General features: G+C 47.3%; 1 protein-coding gene across 3 annotated transcripts in view; it reads right to left on the reverse strand.

Moving 5' to 3' along the window:
- LOC135919557 (zinc finger protein basonuclin-2-like) overlaps window positions 1-21,977 on the reverse strand; it is a 342,921-nt gene that overhangs the window by 231,360 nt on the left and 89,584 nt on the right. The window contains exons 1-2 of one of the 3 annotated variants that reach the window (XM_065453493.2): window positions 19,318-19,454; window positions 18,784-18,890 (exon numbers count right to left, since the gene is read on the reverse strand). The exons of 1 other annotated variant lie outside the window; for it this stretch is intronic. In XM_065453493.2, coding sequence (XP_065309565.1) covers window positions 18,784-18,792 — 9 coding nt within the window. In that variant the 5' untranslated portion in view covers window positions 18,793-18,890; window positions 19,318-19,454. Of the gene's footprint in view, window positions 1-18,783; window positions 18,891-19,317; window positions 19,455-21,977 lie in introns of those variants that run through there. One more of the 3 variants, XM_065453468.2, reaches the window with a different exon arrangement.

Raw genomic sequence — 21,977 nt, forward strand, 5'->3', positions numbered from 1 at the left:
GCTCCCTCGCCCGTGAGCTTACGCAGAATCTGTGGAACACCAATGAGTTCACGAACGAACGTCTCCACAGATTGGATCCATGTCTGCAACTCCGCCTACCACCAGGGTTACCACGAGCGGAAGCAACACTTCTGTGCCGCCTGTGGCTCGGCGTGGCTTTCACGAACTCCTATTCATTCCGCATTGGAATGGCCGACAGCCCTACTTGCGGCACCTGCGACTGCGAGGAGACGATTCAGCACCTCCTTTGTGACTGTCCCAGCTACAAAGTGCCAAGAACAGTGCTCGTAACCGCGCTCGAAAAACTGGACAATCGCCCCTTTACAGAGGAGAAGGCTCTAGGACACTGGTCCAGGCGGGCTTCGACACTCAAGGCCTTAAGGGCTTTGCTGAAGTATCTAAGGACTTGCGAATTGTGCGATCGCCTTTGAGTGTTGTATCGCGTAGTATCGCGGTACCGCGTGAATTTCCTTAATTTTTTTTTCTCCTCTTCTTCTTCTTTCTCCTTTTATTCCCTTTACCCCTTTCCCCAGCACAGGGTAGCCAGCCGGTACTTACACTGGCTAACCTCCCTGTCTTTCCTCCTCTTTGTCTCTCTCTCTGAGTGGAAACGAAAGCCGGAGTACAGACAAAGGACAGTGAATGAAAGGTCTTCCACAACAGTGCCATAACTTGCGCCGACGACGAGTCATACATTCAGCGGTGAGATATTGGCGAAATGCACATGCACGACACTCTGCGACGTCATTACCTTCAGTGCATATATATATATATATATATATATATATATATATATATATATATATATATATATATAGAGAGAGAGAGAGAGAGAGAGAGAGAGAATAGAATAAACTAATTATTCTTAGGTTTGCTTTCATATACTTAAAGCAAACGATATTATGTTCGTGTAATTATATAGCGAACATATACGATGTGTTCGACGGTCGATTGCGCTTCCTTTATTTATTTATTTTTTGGTACAAGGCGTCTTCGCTAGTAAAAGGATAAAACGCGTTACAATATCGCGGTCTGCGGGCTGTCAAGGCGCACTTTTACGAGGCACATAACAATAGGCGAGATTTCTTTCTGATTTTTCTTTCTCTCATTTTAGTTCCTTTTTTTTCCTCTCGCTCTTTGTAGTCTTTAACAACCCCTATATCTCCCACCCCATTGCAGGGTAGCCAACCGGAAACTAGCCTTTGGTTAACCTCACTATTGCAAAGAATAAAAGCGTAGTATGTGTGCGTGCTCATGGAAGAAATCCCTGTCAAATGAAAATACCTCAGAGTGATCTCTCACTCGCTCTTTCCGGGCATGCAGTGCCCGAACCGTCTTGCATGAGAACAGACAGAGCGCGCCAAGATGCGTAGTGCCGCCATTTCGTTGTTGATTCACCCCGAAAAATAAAATGATTATTTCCTTTTCGAGACTGATTTTCTTCGCCTTTCTTTTCTATTGTATATATATGTGTTCTTCTTCATTGTCTCCACTTGTGCTTTTTCTCTTTTTTTTCCCCTCCTTCCTCACGTGTTTGAGCCCCGGCCACGGCGGCCCCATAATTTTGGGGCTATGCAATGCAAAACACCTGCGCATTCAGACTGTTGCATGTCGAATAACACAAGTCGGTGAAATGTAATCAGCAGCCCACCCCGGCGGTGTTTCTCATTCGTCATTGCCCGTGCGTTGTTTTGGGACGTTAGACGTGATGAATCAATCAATCAATCAATCAATCAAATCTATCTATCTATCTATCTATCTATCTATCTATCTATCTATCTATCTATCTATCTATCTATCTATCTATCTATCTATCTAATCTATCTAATCTATCTATCTATCTATCTATCTATCTATCTATCTATCTATCTATCTATCTATCTATCTATCTATCTATCTATCTATCTATTTATCTATCTATCTATCTATCGTTGACCGACATAGTTTGCAAAATAACGCGCTTTCTAAATTTCGCTCATAAAATTAAAACAATTCAGAAAAAAAAACTATTTGACCACCCAAAAAAACCCAAATTTGATGCCTGCATTTGAATTAGCCATAGTGCCTTTGGCGCACTGCTTTGTTCCTCAAATAGCCCGTATGCATTCGAGCGTTCCTTCGACTGACCTCTGCTCGCGTCTGGAACGACTAAAAGCTCGAGTACATGTACTGCTAGCACAATTACCGCTGTTAAAAGAAGAGTGTCTTTCGGAAGCAGTTCTGGCACATTTCCTATATAGCCGCTGCGATTTCTAAAACTCGACGGGGGGCCCCTGCCGCCCCCACGTATTCTTGCTGACCGGTCGAGGATAGCACGCTCAATAAATGGAGAGACGTAAGCGCGGGGAACGCCAGAAAGAAAACATGAGCCCAGGAAAGGGGAGGGTGAGCGCGAGGTTCGCGATAAAGAAAGCACGCGCGATGCGATCGCTGCGAAAGCGCGTTACACGGAGGAGACAAAAAATAAAACAGAGCTAGAGAAGGCAAACAGCGCAGCGCACAGGAGAGGGATGGAAACCACATCGGACCGCAAAAACTTGCACCGGGAGGCGGGATTGTGGAAGCGCCTTGCGGAGCCCAAACTAATGATTATGCGGGCGCGGCTTCAAAGACTCTACAAGCTGTTTCTCCCGAACCACTTACTTCCTTACTTTCTTTCTTTTCATTTTTTTCCTCATTATTATTGTTTCTTGCAAGAAACACACGCCGAGACGGCTGTTTAGCAAGAAAGAAGAGGAAATAGAAGAAATAAGTAAAACATTGCGCCATTGCATAAGGAATACCATACCATTCCTAAAACAGCACCACGGTTGAAGTTAATCACGATTGCTGCTCAATTTTACCAGAAACAGGATTTCCTTGCTGATCTATCCGAGCAGTAATGAAAGCGGAAGTATATTGGTGTGTACCAAATGAACAAAGTCATTAACTTTTACAAAAGCAGCGCTATAGAATTACAGTGCGGTTGAACAGGGTAATTTAGTTATCAGTTCATAACCTGCGCTTAAACAATATATGGTAAACGAGAAGGTTTCTCAGTTAGCAATTCGAGGGATGTTAAAAAGAAAGAGTTCACAGCTCCACGTTGCAAGCGTCGAAATATCGGAAACGCATTTCGAGGTTAAATGTATACAAAGCGGGCTTGTTCGCATACGAGTGGAAGATCTACACTGGAAGCTGTGCGCACTCAAGCGTCTGCTGGCAGCGGTACATTGCAGCTCTCGCGAAGCATGGCATCTTATAATTAATGCTTTTTAATCATATTATTTTCAAGCCTCAGTGTAAGAACCAAGTTTTGCTCATCGATCGGGGCTTTAATTGGTGACTCAATAATATTGCGCCAACTGCTGTTGATAGGTGAGTTAACGAGCCAACCAAATGCCTATGTGACCTCGGTTCGAACATGCAGGATAGCTGCTTCCAATTGTAGGTGATTATTCTCACTTTACACATACGCTGAAAAAGCCAACTGCCTGGACGCTTCACAGCAATGGCAATATCTAAAAAAAAGACACCACGTAGGTTTTGTTTTCTTGTTCGAAAGTTCTAAAAGCCCTACATCACTGCCTTCCACATGATTTCTGCAGGATTTCATGCGTTCGAATTGAGCAAATAGACTGCCAGCTGCACAACGGCGATGCTGGTTTCACTCCCGAATTGCTTGAACATATTGCGAAGTCCCGAATTCTTTGGGCGCAGACTTTTAAAGTTGCGCGCACGGTAGTTCCAGGCCACGAACAGCATGCGCGTTATCTGCGTGACATAGCTTTCTTGATAGGAAAGTACACTCTTCAAAAAAGTGTACACCCTCTGCGTCGTATCTCGACCCACTACAATATTCGTCATCTGCCTCGCTTGCATTTCCTTTCTTGAAAATTCAGTGCTCGCTACTTTCCGGTCGATAATGCCGTGTCACGCTGACAGCGCGCAAGCCGTTTGTGACTTGCAAGCACCGGGCTCGCAGCGCTAAAGAAAGAAAATGCGGGCAAGACAAATGGCGGTTATCGTTATGGGAAAAGGTACGACCCGCGTGTAACTTGTCAGAGGCAGAAAGAGAAAGAGAATGTGCATGAACAGCGCGAAAGTGATTGGTCATATTCTGAGCTTACGCTGTCACGCAGTTTGCGAAGGAGTTACATAATGTTACAGAGTGTCAACGTCCCTCTAATACATATTACGTCGCACAGTGTACAGTCACAATTTGTCATAAAGTCCAGTGTATCTTAAATAACGCAGCAATGCTTTCATGGTGGCTCACACTGCTGTTCGTGTTGGCCAGTTTCCAAGAACGGAACCGCCTCCTGGAACCGCGCCTCCCTACCTCCATATTGTCAGCAACACTGTTCCACCATCCTTCAAAACCACGAATTTCACTTATAGTATACAATCCCACTCCTCTCTGCAACGACGGAAGTGTCACTAGGAATATTCAAATAAATAAATAAATAAATAAATAAATAAATAAATAAATAAATAAATAAATAAATAAATAAATAAATAAATATGTTTTCCGTTAGTGGGTGCTTGTCCAGTTGGTCTAGCGTGGCCCACAGAAACAGTTCTGTATTGTATGCGTCGTTTTTTTTCGTACTGTTTTTCTCTCATCAACAGCATCCCTTTCCCCCTCCTCTGGCACAGGGTAGTCAACCTGAGATAATCTATGGTAAACCCTCTCTCTCTCTCTCTCTCTCTGAGCTTACGAAATCAACCGTTTTATTGCTTTTGAAGATTGCCACGTAATATTTTCTCGGTCACACGACAGCGGCGACGGCTATCATTTTTTCCTCGAGTGCGAACTGTCTGTATATACAGATCACAGCTGTAGAACGCATTGCTTTACGTGAGGCGAAATGCAGTGCATGTGAGGGCTTATAGGAAGACCCACTAACGCGTGCATTGCGGGGTATAGGCTAACCGCGATATTGCGAACACATGTGAAACAAATTATTTGCATGTGTAGAACGAGGCAAATCTAGAACACTTTCTCACCAATGTCAGCACAGAATAGAAAAATGCTTATAAAGGACACCAGATATAACGAAAGCACTTCGTGTCAGATGTGACTTGCCTTTAATGAGAGTCGACTGTATGTCTCCTGAGAGCCATGTGCACTTAATTTTTAACCGCTCTCATTTTAACTAGCTTTTCACCCGGAAGCACACTGCTTCCAGCCTTTCCAGTTACACCCAAGCTATCTTCCTGCTCACGCTCAAAGGAGCAAACTGATGTATTAATCACATTTCACTCAAGTTAGCTTAGGCTAAGCGAAGAGTCCGTGAAAAAATTGTGACGTGCTAGCTGAGTGCGAAATAATGCACAGAGAAGGATGGTTGCCTACACTGCCCCGTTGCCTCAAACCTGCGGATGGTATAAAGGAACTAGGCTATCTCGAAAACGTGCGAACAGTCTCCAGTAAACAATTCTGCAGCCAAGCTGGCTCCGTACAGCGAATCAAGATGCTTAATGTCCAAAATTGTAACCCAGACGTATTATTTCGCAATGACACACTGGCACACATCAATTTGTACACAAATATCATTCATGTACATTGTAGCGAATGGTAAAAAATAGCTCATGGTTCTGTTTGCTATTCTTTTCTCTGCGGTAGTGCATATATATATAGCCCTATAATAAGATACCAACAAACACTGACACCAAGGGCAACATATGGAAAATTTTTTTGTGCGTGAGGTATTTTAGCACTGTGTAATTCCTCATCCGTTTATATGCTCATCGAAGTCTACATCACGTCTGTTTGTGTGTGTTTGTGACTTTGTTTACGAACTCATTGTGGTGCTACTTGTATTTGGCTTTGATACTGTTATGTTCATGGGCGTATAGAACTGTGCTGTGGATTTGTGACCGTATGAAGTGATTTCTTTTTATTTTCCTACATATTTTCTTTTTATATTGTTGTTTACCGTATGCATGAGCAAATGAGTAGCCGTCACCATTAGAAGGTAACTACGTCTCTTTCTTTTATTTTCATTTCAATAAAAAGAAAATAGGGGAAATTACTTGTGCTTAATAAATGAAATAAAGAAACGATAAATTAATGGAAATGAAAGTGAATGAAAAAACAACTTGCCGCAGGTGGGGAACGATCCCAGAACCTTCGCATTTTTTCATCCACTTTCATTATTATTAATTTATCGTTTTTTATTTCATTAATTAAGCACACGTAATTTCCCCTACGTTGTCCTTGGTGTCAGTGTTGGCATCTGATGATATGACTAATAAAAATCGGGCCCCTCGGTTAACCGCCTTTCTTCTCGTTTTTTTATATACATATGGGTGTGTGTGTTGAGAGAGAGAGAGAGATAGAGAGAGAGGGGAGGGAGGGAGAGGGAGGGGGGGGGGTCGGACGACTGCTCCGTGTAGCCACATTTAGGAGGATGTGCCAGGTTCGTTTTATAGAACAAACTCACTTTGTGATTCGTCGTACAACCATCCCGGCGTTCCACCTTGCCATGGCAATGATCCCGGCAATGTGATTTGCAGCCTTTACGTATACACCAGCAGCGGCGTATACAGGCAGGCAGCGATTGGAGACAGAAACATCTTCAGTTTACCCCAAACCGCGGCAGTGAAACGCGTGCATGACATTTGTACATTATATATGCAGCACAAACTTGCAATTCGTGCTTTAGAACATAGTCTGTAGCAAATGAAGAAGTTGCGATGTGGATCACTGGAAGAAAGTGGACACATGCATATGGTCCGCCACAACAGCTAATTAACACAGTTTCAGTGACACTATTCTTAAAATATTTACTTTAGGGCACATGTTGCACTTAAAGAAATGAAGTACAGTATGAGAAAGTTATATCCACTTGGAATAAATCATTAGACTGCCAGAAGAGGTGCGAGTGTTCGAAGAAAGTACATTGGCGCTTCCGCTAATAGTTTTCCAAAAGCCTCAATCACGCTATGTGGTGGTGGTGGCGGTAGGGGGGGGATGAAATCCACGAGTTTATTATAAGACACGCCGTAGTGGGGCGCAAGGAATAATGTGGGTCACAAGGGTTCGTCGACGTGCACCTAAATCTAAGCACACGGGTGTTTTAGCATTTCGCCCCATCTGAATGCGGCCGCCGTGGCCGGGATTCGATCCCACGACCTCGTACTTAGCAGGCCAACATACCCACTAAGCAACTACGGCGTGTAAATCTGGAAAATAGGAATGCTAACAGTACATTATTTATTTATTTATTTATTTATTTATTTATTTATTTATTTATTTATTTATTTATTTATTTATTTATTTATTTATTTTCCAGATACGGTAAACGGAAATTTCGACTCTAGGGAGGTCTGCCACATGTATATGACTTCAATATTATCCGGCTTCACTTTGCAAATTCAAAATGTACACAAAAATTGACAATTAAGACAATGATAGGTGAAACTTAATAAACGTGTTAAGTGAGGATTGCATTCGTTAGTGAAGGTCATGTCTGTCTACTCAGGCAAGCCAACTAGAAAGGTTTCAGTAAGAAAGAAAAGAAAATAATGAGAAAAAGAGTAAGGTATATTCTAATAAACACATAAATAGACGCCCCTTTTCGGTCACTTCTGGAATATTCGATCGCCCGGACAGTCTTCGCAGTGTTTTGGAGGAAAATAATAAAAGAATAAGAAGCGAATAATTAAAAGCGGCAAGGAAAAGCACAGGCAGTTCACGGTAATTTGAAATTAAAGCTGCAAAACTGATTTGCAATTTAATGGCACTCAAATGGGGCATCAGAAACGACGTCAGTAGTTTACAACAAACCAGATGAACCGTACGCCCAAAAGAGGTCTAATGTTCGCGATAACTGACAAGAAACAGTACTGAGATTTCTCTTCCGCTCACGCGTGCAGTGTATGTACTGAAGAAAGGAATCAATGCGCGCAAGTCCAACCAAGCTCCCATTCATGTGCACGTGTGGTGAGTCGCAAATCACAGTCTACCGCATAAAGCTATCGCAGAGCTGGTTATTTCTTATGCGCAATAATCCTAGCGCTCGTCATGCCGGTACGCTATAGTGCATACTCGCACGTCTGTGCCATGAGCGCGGGAGGCTCGATTAATCGCAACTATATAGAAAGCAAGCAAGTCAGAACGTTCCTGACTCCGGTAAGGTACTAATGACATTTCTATCATGAGAGAGCGTCGATCACTCGGTGCGGTCAAGGATCTACCGATGCCTAAAGGTATCCATAGATAAATGATTCACAAGCCCATCTTTTCTAACTGCATGGTCGCTGAAGCTACTGTTGTGCCATTACCACAAGCCCGGATCCCGAATCTGCAAGATGCAGAATCTATCCTGCGAGCGCCATAATTCTCCCTTCACAAGTCAAGATGCTGCGCCTTCGTGCGGGAGAAGCCTCGGCGGAGCAGCGTGTTTTGACGTGTCCGCGTGTGCCCGACGGCCCGGCGCCGTACCTCCCTTGCCTGGAGGTCACCGCGCGCGCGAACTTTGAACCGGGTGGCCAGCGCGGTCGCTGGTTGGACCCCTCGGACGACCGTCGTGTGCTGACTTTGTATTGGGCCGGTTGAGTGACAATGGGCCTCGGGGATTATAAAAGCAGAGACACGCCGCTCGAAAGAGGATCCGCCAACCCACCGGGAGAGAGTGTCGCCCCGACTGGGGTGAGATGTGTCACGCGTTTTCGCCGGACGCCGTCGTGCGAGAACAGTCGCGTTTGTGTGAGCTCTCGGCCCCAGTGCCGATCCGTTTATGTCCTGTATGATAACCTGTATATAATGTATAAAGTCCCTTTTGTTATTCTCATCGACGCCAGGCTCGGAGTCTTCGCTACCAACGCTCTGTCACGAAACGGGTGAAGAGCGCTACGGGACCACAAAGCCGTAATCGTGGTGCAGCGGTGCAAGTTCGTAACACTGGCGGCACCGGTTGGATGTCGTAACACTGGCGGCACCGGTTGGGAAATTCATAACACTGGTGGCACCGGTTGGAAGTTCGTAACACTGGATGGCAGCTACGGGATTGACCGGCATCAGCTACCTCGGCGCGGTGAGTGCCTGAAGTTTACCTCAAACACCAGACTTTCTCTGACACAGGTTATAGTAGCTTAGGGAAGGATTTGGTGTTGCATTGTGATAACCTTGTGTGTTTCAAGCCTAGTAAGAGTGTTTTGAAAACCAGGGGATGCTGAGGGGGTAAACAGGGCAGTGTGTGAAATACTTGCATATGTCTTACTAGTAGTGTTATAGTAGCGTACGGCAGGTATATTCAAAAAGGGTAAACAGCAGGAGGACAGTGTGAACGATGGAGAAGTACAAGGTGAAGGAACTTCTCGAAATTTGTGAGGAGTTGGGCATTGAGTTGGGCTCAACCAAAAGAAAGAATGCGATCCTTGAGGTCATGAGGACTGGGGACGTAACGGCTGAGGAAGCCGCTGAGGCCTTGGCGGGTATCAATGAACGTCGCGAAGAGGAAAGGGAGGAAAGGAGAGAACAGCAACGTCGCGAGGAGGAAAAGGAGGAAAGGAGAGAGATGCGTGAGCACGAGCTTAAAATGAAAGAGCTGGAGACCCGAAATAGCTCGCGAGCGCCTAGTCTCACTTCTAATGTTCCCAGAATACGCGATCAACTTCCACCCTTTGTCGTCGGAGAGGATATGGCCAAATACCTCGTGAAATTTGAGCACGTGTGTGAACGGAATAGCATTGAGCGATCCCTTTGGGCACAGAATCTGTTAGCGTTGCTTCCTGGGGAGGCATCAGACGTAATAACTTGCTTATCGAAAGAGGCGTTTGAGAGCTACAGTGATGTGAAGGAAGCGCTACTGCGGAAGTACAAATTGTCGCCCGAAGCTTTCCGGCAGAGGTTCCGGTATGCAAAAAAGGGTAAGGAGTCGAATGTTGACTTCGCGTTTCGTCTAAAAGCCGACCTGGTGGAATGGCTGAAGGGCGAAGAGGTTTACGACGACCGCGACAAAATTGTCGAATGCATCGCGTTGGAGCAGTTCTACCGTTGCATTGATGAGGATGTCCGGCTCTGGCTGCAAGATAGGCTAAAGGAGGTTAAGCTAAACAAGGCAGCAGAGTTAGCGGAAGAGTATTACACCCGCCGCAGCTTGCACAGCAAGGCAGTGCGCGTAGAAAAAGCTGATAGGAGAGATTGGTTTTCCGGGAAGCCCGACGAACGGAAGCAAATCACGCGTCGCGAGTTTCGGGACGACGAATCCCTTACCAAAGAAATTGTAAGGGAAGGGCAGACTACATCTCAGAATGATGACGATGGTCCGAAACAGCGAAACGAAATGACGCGTTCTTTTGAAAAACGGAAACCGTTAACCTGCTACAATTGCAAAAAGCAAGGGCACATCGCTGCAAGCTGCCCAGAGAGAATTGCTTTTGCAACGATACAGGAAACTCACAAGAACATACGTCTATTGGAGCCCTATGTGCAGGAAATTAAGGTAAACGGCAAGAAGTGCCGAGCACTGCGGGACTCTGCAGCAACTATGGACGTTGTTCACCCGTCTTTCGTCTCCTCGAGGGATTTTACGGGAGAGTGCGTTAGGATACGGCAAGTGGCCGAGAAGGAGAGTGTCTGTTTACCGATCGCAACGGTTAGCATTGAAGGAGAATTTGGGAAACTTAACACCGAAGCCGCTGTGTCAGCCGCCCTCCCGGAGCAATTTTCCTACCTCTTCTCAAATAGCTCGGAGCAGCTGCTGAGGGATCAGGGCAAATCATTCTTTGCCGACGTGGCGTACATGGCCCCCACGCGATCCAAAGCGCGCCCGCTGTCGAGGGAACTTGACTTAGTGTCGGTGAGCGAAAGGCGGTGCGGCACACGGACCGATCACGGTAACTTGAGTGGCGAGCAGTCACGGGAGAGGCAGAGCTCGGAGGCTGGCCTAGACGAGCGGGTCCTGGAAGTGAGTGGGAGTGACGCGTGCAGTGCTAGCCGCGATATAGACTCGACGCCGCAATCAGGCGACGCGGGCTCCACACTCGCTCCGGTTTCCGCCAGCTGGCAGGAGCAGGCTGCAGTTGAAAGGGAAACTCGGATTCGCGAACAACAGGAAGATTGTTCACTAGCCGATCTGAGGAAGAGCGTCAAACGGGGAGTGAAAGAAAAGGGGGTTTCATTTGGCAAGGAATCTGGCTTATTGTACCGCCGCTACACGGATAAGCAGGGTCGCAAATATAAGCAGCTTCGGATTCCGCGAAAATATCGCCGGGAAAAATGAATGACCTCATTTGCTTCCTCAGAAGTATGTTTTCGGTCCAAGCGATTTCAAGGGGACCATTCTATTTGTAATTATTATTGCTGATTAATAATTGTTTCTATTTTGTTGTGTTGTTAATTTGAAAACTGGTTGTTTGAGCCTTGTGTGCTAGATCGTACACCTGCCTCTTGTTGTAGCGGGAGAAAAAAGGGGAAAACAATTTAGTTAGGTTGATTTGAATTATGGCCTTGTCTGGTGTTTGACGGGAGACAGAGGGCACTTGTTCGTGTTGGGTGTTGCCTTTTGCCGGTCGGTTTTGCAAGCTGCAGAACGACCAAGCGGGACCAGTGGCGAGAAGCAAGGTCTTAGGAACGACCCGAGCGGAGCTGGTCAAGGTGCCTTGGCGACGACGTGGTGAGCAGAGCTCCTGTCCTGGCGAGTCGGACCTGGGCACGTGAGGTTACCTGGCGTCCCGACACTGGACGTGAACTTGGACGAGCCTGACGAACGTGCGCGCCTGGCATCCGAGCCACGTGGAGGCAGCTCGTCTTCCCGGCGCCTTATCTGAGGGCGGGGATGCTGTTGTGCCATTACCACAAGCCCGGATCCCGAATCTGCAAGATGCAGAATCTATCCTGCGAGCGCCATAATTCTCCCTTCACAAGTCAAGATGCTGCGCCTTCGTGCGGGAGAAGCCTCGGCGGAGCAGCGTGTTTTGACGTGTCCGCGTGTGCCCGACGGCCCGGCGCCGTACCTCCCTTGCCTGGAGGTCACCGCGCGCGCGAACTTTGAACCGGGTGGCCAGCGCGGTCGCTGGTTGGACCCCTCGGACGACCGTCGTGTGCTGACTTTGTATTGGGCCGGTTGAGTGACAATGGGCCTCGGGGATTATAAAAGCAGAGACACGCCGCTCGAAAGAGGATCCGCCAACCCACCGGGAGAGAGTGTCGCCCCGACTGGGGTGAGATGTGTCACGCGTTTTCGCCGGACGCCGTCGTGCGAGAACAGTCGCGTTTGTGTGAGCTCTCGGCCCCAGTGCCGATCCGTTTATGTCCTGTATGATAACCTGTATATAATGTATAAAGTCCCTTTTGTTATTCTCATCGACGCCAGGCTCGGAGTCTTCGCTACCAACGCTCTGTCACGAAACGGGTGAAGAGCGCTACGGGACCACAAAGCCGTAATCGTGGTGCAGCGGTGCAAGTTCGTAACACTGGCGGCACCGGTTGGATGTCGTAACACTGGCGGCACCGGTTGGGAAATTCATAACACTGGTGGCACCGGTTGGAAGTTCGTAACACTACTGCATCGCGCAACGAATAACAAAGAAACAGCGTTCTATGTACAGGAATGAATGAATGAATGAATGAATGAATGAATGAATGAATGAATGAATGAATGAATGAATGCTTTATTTAGACAATACGTTGTCTGGGATGTAGGGGCTAAAGGCAGATGCAACTGCCTGACAAAGGCCCCCCTACCCGTATATATATGGAGGCGTCAATTTGTACCAATGCAACCGCCTAAAAGTTTACATGCCTATAACATATTAAAGAAAGCCAATGTTTTAACAGGATTTACCTGAAGCATGTCGCTTAGGGAGGTACGATGCTGTTTCTGGAATGTGGTGTTAGCTGCAGCTGTAATGTTAGCGATGACACAATCGTTTACATATGAGTCAACAGGTCGCATTACTGCAGGGTGTTCTCGCTAGCTTTAGCCAGAGTTTAAAAATATGCCGATGCACTCTGAGACGACGCGACCAAATGCATGTTGCTGACTATTGTATGGAGTAAGTCACACTATTTTTGCGTTCTGCTTAGTTACATAATTAGTCAAAATTAGTGAACCAACTTCTGAAGCAACAAAGTTAGGCAAAATATTCCAATTCGAAAGTTGTAGAGCGCTTTGCAAAACGTCCGAATAAACAGTTTCTAACTTTTTATCTATTAGGTTGTATTATTGTTTCTTCTGCTTATTGCAGATGCCCACGACATACAAAAAAATGACACGTGACATTCCCACATGCGCGTCGTGGTTGCGGCGCTCTCAAATGCTTCTCGCAAAAACGCACATAGCATCTAGCAGGGTGCGCTGCCGCTTAAAAGGCGACAGGCCAGAGACGCAGGCGTTGGTTGTGTGATTTACGCCACCGATGTGCTTCTCTCACGGCGATTCGTGATAGCGATAAGCAGACGCAGTGGCAACACACCCGGCTAAATGTTGTGTTCTGTTCGTTTGTACGCGAAGCGTTTGGCAGTGCTGCAATTGCGGCGCCCAAGCGGACATGTCACGTGGTATTTTTTTTTTTTCGCGGGCATCTGCAGTAACCGGAAAAACAGCAATGCCTAATAGAGAAAGTTAGAAACTGCTTAATCGGACGTTTCGCAAAGCGCTCTACAACTTTTTAATTGGAATTTTTTTCCTAACTTCGTTGCTTACAAAGTTGTTAAATTATTCTTGACTTAATTATGCAATTAAGCAGAACAAAAACTGGTGCGACTTACTCAATACAATAGCCAGCAACATGCATTTGGTTGCGTCGTCTCAGAGTGCGTCGGCATATTTTAAACTCTGGCTAAAATTAGCTGGGACACCCTGTGTATATAGCTTCCAGAGCTGCAGCGTGTGGCATAGGAAGTGGGTTGGGGTACACAGTTTTAAATATTGCGCGGAGAGAGAGAAAGAAGGGAGGGGGAGGGAGGGAGGAGGAGGAGGAAAGAGAAAAGCAGAAGGCAAAGAGGTTAACCAGGATAACGTCCAGTTGGCTACCCTACACCGGGGGAAAGGGAACGGGGAAAACAAAGATGACAGGAAAAGAGAGGAGAGAAGGAGGTTAACCAGGTTGCATCTGCATGGAATGTTGTGAATGTTACGAATGACAACGGTGAACATTCTTCGCGCTTATAGTCCAGTGCATGCTCTCTATGCTATATAGAGAAGGGAGTGTGCAAAAATACCTACAAATTTATTTCTTCTAGGGAATTCTCTCAGGCATAAAGAGCAGACGACCACTCAGCAGCATCCCGTGCTAGAACTCACCGGACACTGGCGTACGTTTAGGAACTATAGTCGAATCAATCGCAAAGCGATCCAGAGATAAGCACGTTTTGATTGGTATGTGAAACTGTCATCGTGCGCCAGCAGCCCCATAGAGTTTGTCACTACAACACTTAGAGAGAAATCTGGTGCCACCGTCTATGGAAGTTTCCTAAGGCGCGTTGTGCCGTCAAGGAAATGAAGGTATATGTGTCTGTGAGGCTTGTGTTGGCTGGTGTCAGCCAGCTCCATCTTTAGCGGCCCACTGTTACTTTTTTACGTTATGTAATTGTACAAGCAATAACAAGCTCTCATAATTAAACAAAACATGTTCTTGTGTTATAATAAAGCTAATACAGCTTTTTACGTGCTGTTTCAGTAAAAAATGACTCATCGTGACAGACGGAACGTTGCTTGACAGGCGTGTCTTCAGAATTTTCTGGCTCTCCGAGAACGATGCCAATCCGGAGTCACAATATACCGGCATTCCTATGCATACCACTGCGCAGTAGAGCCAGATTTCCCTCTAAGTATAGTGAGAAACTCTATAAGCAGCTCTGCATCTGAGTGTGCTTTCGGCCCCTACATATTTTAGCTTTCGGAAACAATTAATAATGAGACGGGATATATTTAGATTTTTTTATTCTAAAGATGAACCAACCAGCCCCTGTGAACACACTATACTGACGGGATATATGCACGCACTTGTTACGCTAGCAACACCAACACAGCTGTCATCTTGCATTGTCATTGCACAAGCCTCAGAAAGCATTTTTACCTTTTTTATATTATCAGGAAAGTCACGTGGCGACGCTTCGTCTGTAATCAAATTCGAGAGTTGTAGACAGTGAGGCTGCAAATACAGAATATTATCAACGCAAGGCGCTTGTTGCGGTCACGTACAGGCATAATATAGGTCCATTGTCAAAGGGAGCACTCACGTAGCTGGTTCATATCATGCAGTTGCTGCACGAAGTTTCTATAGCAACTGCTAAACGTTATCGTTGCAAGTACACAGAGAAGGGCCGGCACATCCTTCGGCACGACATCTGCCGCAAAGCTGGACGTTTGCAGACTCGCCACAGAGGGAAGTTGGCTCATTCATCCTCGGATATTTTGTGTTTGCTTTAATTACGGGAGCCTATACATACACCTGCACAAAGCGAAGGAACGTTCACGCACAAGTTTCCCATCGTTGCGAGGTCGCCACGATGCTGCAGAGACAGGCCGCGCTCCTCTACGTGTACCATTCATTCCTGTATAAACCACGCGCCTCATTTCCGAACCAGCTCGCGCGCAACGCGAAGAACGGGCCTGAGAGATAATGAACGCAGTTCGCGATTCTCATATCTCGAGAAGGACAAAGCTCTCCGTGACCAACGGCTCTCCCGCGGCAGCTACCGAGTCGGAGACTGTATGGCCGTAATAGTGGATACTTTGTTTGCTTATTATGGCCCTGTATAGCGCCACATAGTCAAGGACAAGCTAAGCATCGTTATGGAAGGTTCCCATACAAGGTCTTTCACAACGCGTCCGCCATCAGCTGTATACGAAGTCGGGCGGTTCGTGTCACGGCTACAGACCGGCTGGACCTGAACGTTGCATTGTGCATACATGTGTGTATAACAGACCACATGTTCGCAACCAAAGCAGGCTGTCCTCGCGCTAAGCGGCTCTGCCTTGGACAAAGATACCACGGTTCTTTGTACAGAGGCGAATCATTGTTGAACCAACATTCATGGCGCCAGATATTGAGCCTATACACTCTAAGAAAAAAAGGACTAAAAGGGGTAGGGAGGTTGGTCCTTTTGGGGACTAACTGATTTGCCACAACCATTAGTCCTTTTGGGGACGAACTGACATGGGATGAACTGTTACTCCCCATGCGCTTACTCCTTCGGGGACTAACAGTTGCCCCTGCCCGATGGTCCTCAAGGGAGTAACGGTAATTCGTTCCGATGCTCCGCAAAGGTGTAAATAATTAAATTAGGCATTTATACTCTAATAAAAAAATGAATAATCTGAAAAAAAAACGTGCCCGAGAGCAGGACTCGAACTCACTACCTCTCGCTAACGAGTCAGGTACCCTTACCACTTCACCACGCCGCTTGGATGGCAAGATGGGATATTTAGAAAAGGTGAAGCATGGGAACACAAGTGCGGCAATATAAAAGTGGCTCTGTATTTTGTGCAAGCTATGCAGCGAGAGTCTAACGTTGAGTGTACTTGCAACCATAAGCGACTGCGAAAAGAAATTAGCCCGAGTATTCTTAGGGTGATTTAAACTGAGGCACTACGCCATGTATACGTGTAGTGAGCTCAACCGGGGCAGCGAAGACGACAGAGAAGGGCAATTTCTCTGTCACTTAGCGTGTGCCGTTTGAGCTACACATCGCTTCAGTTCGCAACCTCCTTGGAACGGAAGGAACTTAGGTACTATTGACCAAGAAATATATAGCCGTCTATCAATGACTTGCGCGTTTAATGTGTATCGCTCACTTATGGGGTGCGCACGAAGAGCATGCCTCTTCACATTCCAGTTTTAAGTATCGCGTAATTTTCTCACGAAGAGGCAAGGTGCTGCGTTGCATGTAGTTCAATAGACAATGCACTAACTTCGAACCATTCACGATTTATAGACAATACCGTTTTCGCCGCATCGCTCCATGACACGGACGAAAACAGCCAAGTGCCTGGGGAGTAACTGTTGCCGTTCGTCCTCCCATTGCTCTCTTTCCGAGCAGGGACTAAACACTTACTCTCCGAAATTTGCACACGGCACGCACATTCATGCAGTTAGTCCTTTGAGGGACGAAAGCGCCCTTTTTAGGACTAACGGCGCAGTTACTCCCGTTTTCCCCGGGATTTTTCTTAGAGTGTATGTTTAGCGAGAAAGAAATTTGGTATTATCTTTAGTCCATTTTCATGTTAGAGATGACAGGTATTTCACCGGCGTTATAGTGCTACAGATACCAATTCGCCCATTTCCAATTCGACGAAGTGGAAAGAAAGTGTTGGTTAATGACCTGTAGCTAGTATTTAATCTCCATAACTGCATGCATTAATTATTTTCCTTCGGGCAGTTGAACCTGCCGTCGCTCAGTGGCTCAAAGTGTTTGGCTATGCTGGCACAAGGTCGCGGGTGCGATTCTCGACCGTGGTGGCCGCTCCTTTACTTAGACTTAGGCACACGTTAAAGAACCTGACGTGGTCTAAATTGATCTAGAGCCCTCCATTACGGCGGGCAATGAGACACGCCGCATTACGGCGTGTCTCATTGCCCCATAGCGTCGCTTTGGGACGTTAAACAGCATCGATCAATGAAGCACGAATCAACATGCCGGCCTCGAAGAACAAATTCCTTCTCTCCTGCAGCTTTCGTTTACAGCTTCCGTAATTTACGTTGGAGGAATGCGGATCGCCATTTTTACTTAGTATCAGCGCTATGAATATCAGTCAAATGTCCCATCTAACGCAAAAAAAACAGCGTGATTCCTAAATAGATAACGCTGCCGGGTATATTCAATTTTGTGCGCGAGTTCTTTTGAACCTTGCCATATCGATTCCATTTAAAGTGTTTGCTCAATAAATTCAAAAGCTCTCCAACAATGCACGCAATGAACCCGCTTGCGGTCAACTGCTGTTCTCAGCAAAGTCTGCGATGCCTAATCACGAGGCCGTCTCGGCGGCATTTCCCAACGAACCCGTTGTAAAGCTATCGTCCATTCCGCGTCGTTATTTCGGGCCCTCATCTTTCACCACTGGCTTCCTCCGCTCTAGCGTGCACTGCTTTCGTTCCGTCGTGCTCTCCGTGACGCAGAAAGCGACCAATTACGAAGTCCCGAGCGCGCACCGCTTTCCGTGGAATTGTTTCCGCGGCAGCGCGTTCGTCCCTCCCCCTCCTCCTCCCGGCCCCAAGCGAGTGGGCGGCGGCGGACAGAGGGGAGGCGGGGGAGGGGAGCGCCCTTGGCACCAAGCGAGCGCGCCAGACGAGGGAATCTCAGCTCGCTTTCTTCGGCCGCTTTCCCTCGCGCCAACAGAGACGCGCTAGAAGCGTAATCCAGCGGTGCGTCTCGGAAACCGTTACATGACACCGCGCACAACTGACCTCTCTCAGGAGGCGTTTGCGGAAGGGTTGCAGGAGGGAATCGGAATAGAGTGCACGCTTGACTTCTCACTGCAGGCGGAAGACATTCAAGGGAATGGAGACCATTCCACTTTCCTTATTTCGTTTGTTTGCCTTAATTTATTTCTGCCGTCGCTGAACCACAATGAATGATAGTTTTTATTTTTTTTTTCATTTGCTGAATCAAGGCGTCTCTTACGGAGAGAAGAGCCAGCGTCAGTGTTGCGTTGCAACCCTTTTACTCATCCTCATGTTTACACATTCAGGTCGGCTACTGCAGTCGGTCACATTTTTTTTCTGCCGCTTCGCAACGCGAACCACAACTTCCGTCCGGGCACAGCGTGTGCTGCTACACTAGACGGGGTGTGACCGCCGCCGACAGGTCGGGTGCAAGGAAGGAGGAGATGCGTGGTATAAGCTCACCACATCCATGCTGGCGCGCGTCCGGCGGTGCGTTGCTGCTCCGTCGGACGGCGAAGACGCGGGGCTGGGCTGCGGCCGCGCTTCGCCCAATGCTGCACCGGCGGGGCCTGTAAGGGCGGCAGGGCAGCACGCTTCAGTCCCCCATGGAGACGCCGTCGACGACGACACATTCACAGCGCGCACAGCAACACCGACACGTGGGCATCAGACGAGCGCAACAGGCAGACGGGCGCAGTTTCGCTCGAGGCGGCCGCAGGCATGCGCGCGCGGAGCGGCCGCCGCGAAGGCACACACCACCACCGGGCGAGAGCAGCACGGGACGCGCACGACGCGTTGTCCCGCGGAGTGCGGCCGGACGCGGGGGGGCGACACGGCGGCGGCGGCGCGCGAGCAGCCTGCCCTCCTCGCTCCGTGACGCGACACCCTCGCCCTCGCGACGCGCGCGCACGCAGCCGCTGCGACCCGCCGTGCGCCGCCGCGTCGCGTCGCGGGGGAGGGGCGTCGTCCGCGCCGTCAACCAATGGTCGCGCTCACCTGGTGACACGGTGACACGCGCGCATGCGCGGTGGCCGCCGCAAGGGACGACATCTCCCCCTCCTTCGTTCGCCCCCCACCTTCAGCGCACGACCGCGTCGCGCCGCCGAGAACGCCGCAGCCGCGAGTGCCGCCAGTTCCGCACGACGCCGCGACGCGCCGCTCGCGCCGGGGCGGAAAGAAAGGGGCAACGCGCCCGCCGGGGGCGGGACCCGGAAGGTGGCGCGCGCGAGGGAAGAGTACCTGGGCGGCCGCGCGACCAATAGCGGAGCGGCGCGGGGCCACGCCCACTTTCTTGCTGGCAGCGGTCAGCAACGCAGCACAAAAAGTGGAGGGACACGGGGCGCCCCCCAGGGGTGCTCCGGCGAACTACGGGAGACGCGTGGGAGGATGCGGAGCAACCGGACGCCGCCATCATCCCGTGCATCTCGGACAACTCGGCGAGGAGGAGGCTCTCCTTGAGCGCTCTCCGGCATTCGCAGTCACGCAGGTAGCCTCGACACTCGCAGGGCTTTGCAGCGCGTGCTCACGAGGCATGACTGTGGCTATCGTTAGGTTGCCGCGCGAGTTTCCTTAATGACCAATTTGCGTGGAGGAATCCTGTCTGAATGAGATATACGTGTGCCAATTAAGCACCGTTGGGTCAGAAGCACTTCGAAGTAGCCAGTAAGTAAGCTGAATCCCGTGTTTCCCTTTAAAGACGGCGTAAAAAATTCATTGTAAAATTGCCGCCAATTTGAATTCATTCGCGAAGTAGCGACATTCGTAACAACGATGTCAAAGCAACACATATTTAATAATAGGCGCAAAACACCACAAAATTTCAGAACATTGTGTTCGACGACTATATTTGCTATGAAAGTATATGTACTGTAGCAAGCACGAAAGACAGTCATACGAGGGGGCCGGGGGAAGCGGTCGCAAGACGACTGTTAAAATTTCCCGCAAGCGATCTGCCTGGCTTCAACAAATAGCAGCAGAAAATTAAAGCAACATGGCTGCAACAATGCTAGAGCGTCTGCAGATTACGCCATTGACTTTGCGTATACGAGGAGACTGCACAACCATGCATAAGACCCTAAATGCAACAAAGAGTGCAAGAAGGGAGATGCGCAAATACAAGTATAACCCCGCCAGTATATCCGAACCACAGCTGTAAAAGGGATAGCGATATTAAAAGGCAGCATTTAAGTCATAACCAGTGAGTATGATGGTATTGGTGACAACCTAAGTGGCATCAGTACAAATAAACAGCTATATTTGTACCATTTCGAAGGAGGAGAAAAAAGCTTTATTTATAGAAATGAGCTGGGGGTGAGATCATCAGACAGCGACAAATGCTGCGTCGTATACTCTATGTAAGCTGTCAACACTTCTCACTTGAGCCACACCTGTCGTGCTTTAAGTTACAACATTCGACAGCTTGTGCTGCGAACGATATGAATAAAAACACGATGACAGCTCACGTGAATGCAGCGCTTGTATATTGCGTGTATTTTGCTGCACCAATTTCTAATTACCACCTGTATAGCAGATAGCACAATTTTAATCATTGAACTAAATTACTTAATGAGGTGGACCTTACTTCGACGAGTAATCCACACGTAATTGACTAATTAGCATATTAACAATAAATATGTTTTACTAATGTATTTACAGCACGTATAGCAATTCAGGAACTGCAGATAGTGAGCTTGCAAGGCATGTCGACTTGGAACGAATACTGAGGGTAGCACCGATTTCAATACAAGCGCAGTAAATATTGCGGTGAAAAATGTATTGTTGTGCCGCTTACTTTTTAAAGGAAAACGCTGTTTTGTGCATTGAAGCACAAAAGTAACTGGAATGCCAATATATATCGTCGCACAATTTGTAAATTAGTATCTCAAAATTGGTGTCATCCTGAGAATTCGTTCCAAGTGGATACGCTTTACGAGCTCACCGGCTACCATTCCTAAGTTGCAATATGTGCCATAAAGTATTTAATGACAACGTTAATTGGTGTAATGAATTTATATTATTGAAATTAAGCATTTTAATTTCTCGTATATGGGCTATGACAGCCTCATCGAGTAATTCAGTTGAAGCGATAGAATTGTGCTATCGGCACACGCTATTTTTAAAATTTTTTGTGTAGCTAACAGGAAAGACCTTTAAGTAGAATATAGGCATCCTTGTATTACGAAAACACCTTAATCGTAGTATTTACTGTTTGCAACTAAAACATGCACTGTAATAATCTGTGCCGTGAACCTTGATGTTTATTCGCATATTGTCGTTTTCCATTTGCTCTTCAATTGCACACCTCTCCGTTCGGTGATGCAGCTCTTTGCTCGCTAGTATTTTGAATACGCCGGTGGTAATCACTGCCATAACCTCCTATATCAATCAATCAATCAATCAATCAATCAATCAATCAATCAATCAATCAATCAATCAATCAATCAATCAATCAACCAACCAATCAATCAATCAATCAATCAATCAATCAATCAATCAATCAATCAATCAATCAAATAATAAAGAGCCTAGTAATAAAGTGAGCAAGGAGCCGACTTCAGTAACATTCATTAATAATGAATGTCAGGTTTGATTAATATTCGAAATGTCCTTATTTATTTATTTATTTATTTATTTATTTATTTATTACAAATACCCTC

Source organism: Dermacentor albipictus, chromosome 2, assembly GCF_038994185.2.
Source record: "Dermacentor albipictus isolate Rhodes 1998 colony chromosome 2, USDA_Dalb.pri_finalv2, whole genome shotgun sequence".
NCBI classification, from domain to species: Eukaryota; Metazoa; Arthropoda; class Arachnida; order Ixodida; family Ixodidae; genus Dermacentor; species Dermacentor albipictus.